At 30.9% G+C, this 12053-nt stretch overlaps 1 protein-coding gene and 1 non-coding gene across 4 annotated transcripts in view; both read left to right on the top strand.

Annotated features, from left to right (window-relative positions):
- LOC111034415 (synaptotagmin 1) overlaps nucleotides 1-12053 on the top strand; it is a 36425-nt gene that overhangs the window by 18389 nt on the left and 5983 nt on the right. For all 3 annotated transcript variants that reach the window (XM_022315644.1, XM_022315642.1, XM_022315643.1), the window contains exons 2-7: nucleotides 6918-7139; nucleotides 7880-8005; nucleotides 8111-8253; nucleotides 8732-8833; nucleotides 8926-9120; nucleotides 9781-9957. In XM_022315644.1, the coding sequence (XP_022171336.1) occupies nucleotides 6926-7139; nucleotides 7880-8005; nucleotides 8111-8253; nucleotides 8732-8833; nucleotides 8926-9120; nucleotides 9781-9957 (957 nt within the window). In that variant the 5' untranslated portion in view covers nucleotides 6918-6925. The remainder of the gene's footprint in view (nucleotides 1-6917; nucleotides 7140-7879; nucleotides 8006-8110; nucleotides 8254-8731; nucleotides 8834-8925; nucleotides 9121-9780; nucleotides 9958-12053) is intronic.
- Trnaf-gaa lies at nucleotides 5046-5118 on the top strand. Its single transcript has one exon. It is a non-coding gene; the product is annotated as a tRNA-Phe (tRNA).

The following is a 12053-nucleotide window of genomic DNA, read 5'->3' as shown; positions in this document are numbered from 1 at the left end:
CCGCGTGTGTACAATTGTACATAATATTGTATGATATATATGTACTAACCGGCGGCGGCAAAAAAACGCGTAACTGCGTAATATGAACGCACGTCCCAGTAGAGTATTCGTGTATATATACTCTGTGGAGTAGAGAAAGAGTTTCTCTAACCCTTTCAGCAAATCCCCCGCCCGTTTGAACCTAATTGGCATTTATACGGACGATTTTTCAACGTCACCCGGAAACGTCCTTATTCTTATACATGTATACGACTTTATTGATCCTCCGGACATCCGACTCAAACGTAATTTATGCATGTGTACTATACCTATAGGTAGTGGGCACTATCGTGTACGTAGCCGCGTTTCAATGAATATATATTTTAAGATGCATGTTATCTGAAAAATGTATATTGTCTACATGTAGGTATATGGCTATATATTCCTCGTCCGAATACTCATCAAAGAATTGAATAAAACCGTAATACGTGTCTTCGACATCAGCACATATTTAGTTTCTAACATCAAAGACGGTAAAAATTTGTAACTACGTACAAAACATACGAAAATGTCTACAGGATAATAACAAATAAAAATTAGTTGGTATAAGCAAATATCGGACATTAATATATCGATTTATAACATTTACGTATTTGTTAGTTAATTACAATATACTAAGACAGTATTATAATGTAACCGTCGTATAAAAAAACAAAAATGACAAATGGCTGACACTGAATCCCTGATAATATATTGGTACCTATATTCTATATGTATATATATATAATCTATACCCAACGATGGATATGATTAATTAGCGTAACACATTTTATTATTATAGGAATAATTATACTTTATAGCAGGACCAATAGGACCATTATCACACATTCCAAATACCTAGTCGATGTTGTTGGGTTTTGAGTTGTAGGTACGGTTTTAAAATTATGAACAGTCGAGTCTTGATGACGACAGTCCGTCTGCGATTCGTAAGCCGTGTTATACATTTATAATGATTAATTATAATCGGCGCACCTTATTAATCTGCAGAACCTATAGATACTGTATTATAACCATATGATGCAATGTATATTAATAGCTTAAACTACCCACAACATAGGATTACATTCCCTGTAATTGTATTATAATATATATTATGTAAGTTATACAATATATTAAACATTATCATTAGAGATATAGTTGAACCTGATAAATTTACAAATCAATTTTCGTTAACCAAAATAATTACAAAGTGACACCTCAAATTAGACGACCAATAGATCTATACCATTTCCGGTGTTATCAAACCTGTAGTTTTAAGTAATAATAATTATAGATATTTAATATTTATTCAAAACAGTCTTGAATTGTATTTTCCGTACACAATTTACTTAACTATATTGTCCATTCATAAAATCACAATATCATTGCCAAACTTATTTTTGTACGGTAATAATAAAATATGTCCCTATTCCATAAGTTTGTCTTGTTATTATTACTTATTTACTTATTTACTAGCCAAAGTATCAAACCAACCAATAAAGTTCGAAATATTCTAAAATCATAATTTACTTAGTTATAGGTATTAGAGTTTTTTTTTGTTATGTATCGCATGATGTCCCAAATTAACGGTATTTTCTGGCTAATAACAATTAATTAACACTACAAAACACCATATCCACACCATATAAACATAAGCGATATCGTAGTAATACATTTATGAAGAAGGAGGATAGATGCTCCGGCAGAGTGAAAAGTGATGTGTCATTGGAAGCGTTACTAAAAATATCAACATTGAAATTTTTATATAATTTATGATAAATGTTCGAACATATTTTTCTCTTTAAGTTACAAGAAAAAATTGTAAATAAATTGTACTACTATATAATTATTATGATTTTACAGCAGATAATTTATAGTTCATCTTAAAATTCTATGTACTGTACAGTACAACAGTTTAGATTATTATTTATAATAAATGGTAATAGGTACGCTGTAGGTACACGCATACTCACCTAACTACTTTAATAAATAATTAATATAAAGTAATACATGAGATTTACTTGTTTACATAAATTTCTTCACTAAGTCGAAAAATGATGCCATACGTCATAGAATATAATGTTTACAACTAGTAGTCACAGCCGAATACTTATAGGACCTTTGGCCTTATACGACTGCACTATAAATACTGCAGTAAATTTCTTACATATCAAAAAAAAATTGTGTTAATTTTGTAATGTGATTATTCATATGATCTCAACATTTCAATGGACTGCTATAGGTATACATTACCAGCTACTTTCATAATAATCAATAAAGTATATCGACTTTGTCATGAAGGCCTGTGTCAATGGAATTTTATAATTAGGGCGAGATTTATAGAAAAAAATGGACTGTATTCATCCAGAAAAGTCAGTGTGTCAAACCATGTTACCTAGACAGTAGGCTCTATCTGAAATAATATTAATACCTATAAAATAATGTTATATAAAAAAATCTTTATCAACGAAAAACAACATTTTAAAAAGACAGAAAATCCATAATACGAATGCTGTTTTAGACAAATTCTGGGCTCCGCACTCTTCGCAATAGGTACAATAGGTACATAATATATAAAATGCATACCATAAAATCAGTGGTGCCATTTAGGGGTGTAAGGGGCCTTTTTTCTTCCATTGAAATAAATTTAGAACTATGAGTATTTTCATTGCAACTATGATGGTAAATTTGTTTGTTGTCCATAACTGTGCCTGAATAATAACCGACCGCGAGAAAAAAAAGGATGCGACAATTTCAACAGTCAAAACACGGTATTATTAAGTAATATAATTCTGTTCATTTGTCACGTAATACCTGTCGATCAGGATTGAATAGTAATTTGGATTTGCACGCAAAACTTTTTTTTAGTGATGTTGTATCGATTTACATTGCAAATTGGAATAACTTCGAAATGACACGGAGAATATGAGAAAACACACATAATAATAATAATATATTGATGTGTATTAATTCGTTGTTTTACTTCCATAATTTTATTCCCGTAACTTATATTTTATATTAAAACAATCACAATTCATATAGATTATAGCCTCTATAGGTGTGTGATTATTTATGTGATTATCCGGGATCCATACATTTCACGAAAAAAACCCATCAAGACTATAACTGGCTCATGGTAGGTACTAGGTAGGTAGGTAGTAGAACTAGGTATCTAGTTATAGTATATCATACGGTATGTCGGATTTCATGTGTGTATAATATATTAATAAATAGTAAATATGTAAATTACGTATATTCATAAATAGGTCGGTATTATATTATAATGTACTATACTATTATGTACCTACATGTCTTCCTTATAGAGTATTATAGGTGTATACTATGTAATACTGTATAATAGGTACCTAATATTATATCATATTATGATATCATATGGCCATGATTATGGTTAAACAATATTATATCTCTGCATTTCTGCCATTTTTGGAGCGTGTCGAGCGTGTTTATGCCCTACGACCTACACAATAATATGATCATTTAGACATATTAGTATATTACCCAGTCACGTCGCCAACGTATCTACTTGATACAATAATATTATTATAACGGGATCCGAACACCAGACCGAATGTCCTCACGGACAACAGCCAATCTAATCTTTTGTGCCTCTCGCCAGACGCCCAAACATACATAGTATTCTGTATTTATAGCCATATGGGTGCCTGAATCTTAGAGCATACCCAGATTAATGGAAGGTGCACTTTCAGATGTCCTTCCACTAAAAATCCTCAACATTCAATACATTTTTGTCCAAATTTTGAATCGAACAAATGAACAAACGTTATTCCTAAAAATTATATTAAATCAAAATTCTTTTGCTTTTTTAAAATTGTGACTGATCTTCAGTGCCTACACTTAGTAAATATAAAATTATGTTTAAATAGTGTGGTTAACTTCCTTTAGCTTTAATAATATATGGGTAAAATACTAAATAGTAGAATTGTAGAAATAATAATATTATGAGACGGTTCCCCAGTTCCCCTACGTTTTGAGCAGAAGAACCTTCTGAGACAGTGGGTCATCTATTATTTTATTTTTATAATCACTCCGAGGCCGCATAATTCGTCATAAAAACAATGTATTCAATGATTAAAAAATACATGGTACGATTAAAATTTTTTTGCGGGCCTCGAGTAACGACAAAGCGAACCGCGGGTTGAAGACCCCTGAGCTCTAGCAGTAGACCTTATAGATCATATACCTAGCCACCTAGGTAGGTATTACAATTTATAGCCACCCTGGTATCCTACAAATATCTACGGTACCTTCACTATTTTAGTCTTCTTTATCAGTTTTCATTTATAATTTGATCTTTTTGCACCTATTTTAAGTGTAAACTTTTGATATTACACCAGCAACCAACTCTGCAGGCTAACAGTAACAAAGACAGATAATTTACTAAAACTCATTTAGAGTCAGTTTATTACAACTTCACAGCTTAAGAGCCACCTCCGCTTTCCACAGCTATCAACTAAACTATATACGACTACTATAGGAAAGACACGACTGTAAGTACAACGGCGACCCCCTATCTAAGACTAGGTTGTAATCAAAAGTAAATATCATACCTACTTATTATATACAAATCATAATATATAAATGTATAAATGTATTCTTGTACAGAACCCCTCCACTTTCTGAGCTATAACAACTATAGAATTACAGGATTAAAATATTGTCAGATTTATTAGATCTAAGGTAATAAGAAAAAAAAAAAGTTCTAATGTTTATTAATTAAGCCAATATTGATATTCCTAACTAGATAGAAAAGCACCAAATTACCTACATGCTAAATTCTAGATCACCTTGAAAGTAAAAAAATATACAATTAAGTATTACTACACCTACCATACATATACCATCTATAGTTAATACTATATACTCAATAGGTACAACTCAAGCTCAAACTTAATGGTGACAAGTGACATATTATCTTCTATTTCTTTCTGCACCAGAAGTATTGCGTAATCATTAAAACAGTCTCAAAACCATGTTTACGTCATGAAGCCGAAATAGCTCAGTTGGGAGAGCGTTAGACTGAAGATCTAAAGGTCCCTGGTTCGATCCCTGGTTTCGGCAGAAATTTTTTTGCGTTTTTTTTTTTGATATTTATTTGTCCATTTAAACCACTTACTGACATATAATTTATTATAATTATCTTTTATAGCTAAATTTTATTGATTTCGTTCATATAATTATTGTTGATGGATTGTTATTCAAATATAGCTATTAATTCGGATGATATAAATATTTTTATATGGAATAACCATTTCAAAAATAAGTGGATAAATAATAGTACTATTAAATAAATAAATAATATTTTAAAAACTAAAACTTCTAAGAATTGTAAATTATTAAGTAAATGATTTTTTGAAATTGAAATAACCAAATCTAAATTCAAATTTTGAATTTCTTAATTACTAAACTCTGTTTGGAAAATATGATGGAGCTATGGTCATTTAAAAATTATAGTATCTATTATAAATCTGTAGACATTTAATATGTTGTGTCAATCGTCTGAGTATAGGAAATAAATATTTGTTACACATATTTTATAGTTTTCTAAGTATACATATTACATTTTAATTATTCAGAAACTACTAGTTTAAATTTTGAAACAAATGGGAAGACGTGCTTGGTGTTTCATTCTGTATTATACTTATTTACAAATTATATAAATAGATAACTTTATTAAATAATATTAAATTTGCAATAAAAGTAGGTATATCGTACTATATGTACTACATTTCTAGGTATTAATATATAGGTAGTAATATGTTTGTCTGCATGGTTTTGAAGGCCAACTTTTACAAATAAAAAGAAGAACTAATATACCACCACTACTTATCGTCATCGATTAGATTCAAACAATAAATTCTGACTAAAAAAAATGTAAGAAAAACCATCTAAGGAATTTTATAAATATTTGTGAAAACGCCATTCCTTCTGGTCGTGTATGAAATTAAATTACTGAGTTATTTATTAGTTTATTACTTTACAAAGTGTAGTAAGCCCCGTTATACATTATTAAAGTTCAAAGCGTTCTAGAAAATGTCATAAGAATGTCATAGAACACGTGTGTAATGAAAGCCATAAATGACTCAACTCTAAAGATTTACGGGTTTTGACCATTAGTTCGGAAAGTTACTACAAAAACTAAAAGTACCTAGGTATATTTTTATTCATTGAAAATAGAAAATATTAACAATGTGAATTATAAATAAATAAAATATCAGCAAAATCGTTGTTTAAATAAGTACGAGACATAAGGATAAGGTCACAAGAATGAAGGAAACGTCTAGTGCCACGCTACTTCAGATATATTAGGTACTCAGCATTTTATTTTATTTAAATATGTAAAGAGGATACCACTGTGGCCAGTTTCTTTTGAGACAACTTACGAATAGGATTTCGTCCCTTCTGCTAATGTGTTAGAAACATCATTGGAAATAAGAGGGTATGGGTGATTTTAAAATTTTGTTATGGAATTGTTCATAGTAATGAGATAAGAGTAAAAATATTGTTTGGATGCTGAGGTGGTGCAGATATGGCGTGTGACCAGTAATGTACTAAGGAACGTTATCTGAGACGAAAGTTTATGAATTAGAATGATTGGAATAACCTTAAGTTAGATATTTTGGTAGACAATCAAAATAAAATGACATGGGTCAAAATATACAATATTATTTGTTGATCATATACCATGATCATTGGTCATAATATCACAATAATGAATAGTAAAATATATTTTCGTTTTCAATTTAGTAATAGAATATTATGAATATAACCTAAGTATATATTATTTGGATATTGGACACTGGTTTTGTATTTACTACTATTCTCCTTGCTTTTTTCTCAACAATGGTATTTTGTTTCAGGATAAAATATGGCACCTGTTGACAAGTCGACCGATGGATCCGATTCAGCAGACAAATCGGGCACGTCGGCACCGAGTCCGGCGATCGTCGAAAATAAGACAGTTGGCGGTACGTCAGCCCAGGGGCTCGACCAGTCAGCCAGACAGGGTACGCCTGTCCTGGACGGTACCGGATACGCCGATACGACTATGAGTTCTAAGCTAGAAAACGCAGACATCTCAAGTGAGTACACAACAACCTACACGTCCTACACGCTATATCCTATATAAAACCATGCAGTCATGTGTACTTGTGGACAGTTAAATAATAATGATGATTTCATCTTAGGTCTCGACGCTATTTTTCATTTCGTATAATTTATATTAACATTACTACTCCGTCAAATTTCAAAATAGGCGGCTGTTTAAGAAATGTACCGGAAAATGATTTATTGATATTTTCAAAAAGCGCCTGTCGCTTGCACGTATACCACCACCTAACTATATACGACCTTCGCCATTATAAATTATTATATTCCCATTGGTTCACGATTGGAAAAATAACTAAACACAAATGACACTTTTTAAATAATTTTACTCGTTTTATAGTTATGTCTATATAATACACGCACGTAATACATAATATTAAAAAATGTCAAAAAAGTGCGTGTCTCGCATTTTGCGACAGGTCAATAATACAAAGGAGGCAGTTTATATTGGAATGGCTTTTGCAGAAATCTTTATTGCAAGCCTTAATATATATATATATAGGTGGACCCTTAAGCCCGCTTTACTACCCCCTATACCTCCTCATACACTCGCACACGCACGGCACGGAGGCAAGTGCGAAATAAACATTAAACACAATATATTGCTATGTTAGATCGTAAATTGGACATAACGAATATATAAGTAGGCTACTACGTCATAAAACAGTGCTGTATTTTGCCTTACTGATTCCACTGAAATTTTATTTATGCGCAGAAACTAAACTCTCAGACAAAGATTTGAGGACGCCGAGCATACCGTTCATCACGTCCACGCCAAACACCTTGACTCCAACGGATAGTTCGGAAATGCCACCATGGGCGTCATGGTCTATAATAATAGGTAAGCAACAGTTTTCTGTAAATAAATGCAAACAAATTTACATATTTCGTAAAATAACTTCGTTAATTGAATTATTTGTACTCATATAATATTATGTGTGTATAGCGGTAGTATTACTAGCTGTCGGATTCGTGGGCTTTTGCATACACAGATTCTTCAGGAAGCGAAGAACAAAAGATGGCAAAAAAGGAAAAGGCGTCGTGGATCTAAAAGCTGTCCAACTATTGGGTTCGGCATACAAAGAAAAAGTAAGGATTTTAAACAAATTAAACAGCACAACCACAATGATCGGTTTTTGATTTAATTATCCCTGTTTCCACACTATTGTACAAAATAACCACATAAAATAAACTATAATCTTATGCGTTTAATAAATGGGAATGAGAACATGATTATAATCTGTTATTATTAGAATTTATAAGGTTTTTATATCCGATGCCGGTATAAACTATAAATTATTTTAATCCACTGGAAGTAATTTAAAAAATGACACATTTATAGATCTGTAACGCTGTAGCTGTATTTGATTAGGTATGTAATATTCGGAATTAAATCGGTCAAAATATTAAATTGTTTAAAAAATTCTATAATAAAATACGGAAAATGTCATACAAATCTATACAAAGTCTACTTACAACTCATAATGTAATAGAAAAACTTTCAACTGATAAACAAAAATAAACAGTTTACATCGCCGGAACTTCAATAATTTTGGTGATTTTTCAGATACAACCAGACATGGAAGAATTGGCTGACAACGCGGAGGAAATTGCGGAAGAAGGAGACAGTACAAAGGACGAGAAAAAGTTGGGAAGGTTACAGTTCAAGGTATAGCTACACAGTAATAATATGTCTATACATCCGAATTGTTTTCTAATCTGGTGGCATGGGGCAAAAAACCGATGCACATAATATTACAGATGGAATACGATTTCCAAGGCAACACTCTCTCCGTGACCGTGATCCAAGCGGAAGACCTGCCGGCCCTGGACATGGGAGGTACTTCGGACCCGTACGTGAAGGTCTACTTATTGCCAGACAAAAAGAAGAAATTCGAAACAAAAGTGCACAGAAAAACGCTGAATCCCGTCTTTAACGAAACATTCCAGTTCAAGGTACATTTTTATTCATTATTATAATTTTCTAACGTTATCAGTTATCACTTGTGAACGTACCCAGAATCAAATAATAATTACCTGCATAGGCCTAATCTGTCGTGCTCATGGGGTGGAGGAGGCAAGTGCTTTCTATAGTTTTATAGTGGGGAAATAGATAACCCCTTACTTTAAGTTTTAATTCGTTGAATATTAAAACATTTTTTCTAAAGCATTATGCTTGAACTATTTTCCTATGTGTATGTTATATAATTATTTATCATTAAAATATTTATATTATAATAGGCAGGTAGACTTACATATTTTTCACTACAAATTATAATACAATAAAACGAACTAAATATATTTTCACTATTTTTAAATTCTACAAGATTCAAAGACTACTTTATAAAGTTTGCATTCATAGATTTATATTGTTGGTAAATTAATTGAGTGTAAAAGGATTTCACTTCCACCCCTGCTATATTTTTAACCAGAAGTAGATAAAAAATATCTATTTTATTTTGTCCTTCCCCGGAAAAATACACTAAATTACTCCATTTCCTACCTATAATATAAGAGTGCTCAGTATCATTCAGTATCTATATGAGTGTATATAAATGCGTTGTAACCTGTAAGTATACATTATTTTATTTGTATTTTCTTTCCTTCGTCCCGCAGGGAATACCTTATGCAGATGCGATGAACAAAACTTTGGTGTTTGCCATTTTCGATTTCGACCGGTTCTCAAAGCACGATCAAATAGGAGAAGTTAAAGTGCCCTTGTGTCAGATCGACTTGGCCCAGACGATCGAAGAATGGAGAGAACTGCAGTCGGTCGAAGGAGAAGGAGGACAGGTCAGTAATAAAAAGCGATTGTGGCGAATTTTTTATGGGAGACTATATTGTATTTTAATAATAAGCTTTTCTTATATTGTTATATTGTTCTTGTCCATAAGCAACATATTATTATTGTTATTATTATTATTATTTTGTCGTACTAATTATGTACACGCAAAAGTAACTTATGATTTTTTCATGATAAGAAAACTTCATCGAACTCTATTGAAGTATTCCTCCGTCTGTGGGCGTTTCAGAATAAAATACTAATTTCTAACTACAACATTTTAAAGGACAAAGTATATTATTTTATTGTAACGATAATATTTTATTCCACTGTCAATGGATCATGATAGCCAATTAGCACAACTCTTTGTCAGTATTAATACCACGTGTAATTTTCCATACCTATCTACAGCGGACAGGAAAAAACACTATTTCATGGCTATTTTCATATTATATAGATAATATTAGTTTTATTTTCTAACTCATGTTTATTTTATATTTAACTATTGTTTGAATTTAATCCTTATTTTTATCTACTTAATTAATTCATTGGTTAATTTTGGGATCAGTGATTTTCGTATAAAACGAGCATGCAATACTTTTCTATTCTATATATTATTATATTATTACACACACATATATTATATGATATGTACAAATATACCTATATTTATTAGATATATTATAATATGTGTGTGTGTGTGTGGAGTGCAGTATATGTATATACGGTTTTTTTTTTAAGTGAACCGGCTATGTTTCAAAGAATATTTGTAATTTTCGTTTTATTATTGTTTTTTTATACTATATATTATTCTAATTTATTCGGAGTACCTACTACCTACTAAAGAAAGATAGAATAGTATATGGTTAAAAGTGTTCAAAGAAATAAAACTAAAATACAAATATTTCACAAACTATATATCTATAATATTCTGATGTTCGGTTTAAAAAAAAAACACCCTGTATATATTTATACTTACATTTATATTATATATACCTATATATTGTTGCAATATTTTATTTCTTCTTTACATCTACATTTTTTTCATATTATTATCTATTGTTGTTCGCAAGCATTGTATTTTGTTATTTTTTTCTGTTTGTATTGTTTTGGTTTGAATACAAAAAATCGACCCGATTTTTTTGGAACACGGTGCACCACGAAAACCAACAATGTAAAAAATATATACTCACGTAAGTACGACGGCCTCCTCAGCCGAAATATAGCCCTGTGTCATACCAAAATGTGTGCTGTGTCTCGTGTTTTTGTGGTGTTCTGCTAATATTATGATTTTTTATTTAATATTTTTTTTTTATATATATATATAAATATATTATATATACATCAGTTTTATATTTAAATCCTTTGTTTTCGATGTTCTAGGAATATATTTTTAGATATTCATGCGTTTGACAGTTTTTCTCGTTGAAAGAAAATGGACGTGACTTTTTCACGGTTTTTCCCTCGTTGACGACTAGCGTTGACGTTATATTCATATAATTATTGTTGTTGTTATGATCAAGTGTCGCGGACGCAGAGTTGGTATCAATGGTCTAAAGCTAAACGACCCCCGCCCCCACGAATGAACTTAATAAAAATAATTTGTACCTATCACTGCCGTTTACCATAACAGTATAATTGTTCCAGCCACACCGTTTCTAGCACATTTTGAATTACGGTTACCTAAGTGTCTGCTCGGATGATTCTTAATAATTGTTGCCACATTTTAAAACTAATACTATGAACAGCAATCTTTCTGTTATCAGTGATATACTCGGTGATATATTATAATTCCGTATGCAAAGTTGAGGGTAGCATGTTAATCAAACGTTGTTAAACAACCATAATTGTGTATACTTATATACTTACTTTACGTCTTTTACTCCTACATTATTTTGTACTTATGCATTTTTCGCAATTTGTAATTATTTTACGCATATATAATTTATTTCAAAGAACATATCTTCAAAAAATGTGTTCTTTCTAATATTTAGTAGGTATTTACACAAAAATTACTTAATTACTAAATACTAAATACTAAATACTTTATTGTAAATAACGCCATACTATTTGACAGTTGTCAACATATTTCAATAAAAACCCAAAA

This window comes from Myzus persicae, unplaced genomic scaffold (genome assembly GCF_001856785.1).
Source record: "Myzus persicae strain clone G006 unplaced genomic scaffold, MPER_G0061.0, whole genome shotgun sequence".
In the NCBI taxonomy this organism is placed as follows: domain Eukaryota; kingdom Metazoa; phylum Arthropoda; class Insecta; order Hemiptera; family Aphididae; genus Myzus; species Myzus persicae.
The sequence above is the reverse complement of the archived record's forward strand: the minus strand, read 5'-3'. Positions and strand labels throughout refer to the sequence as shown.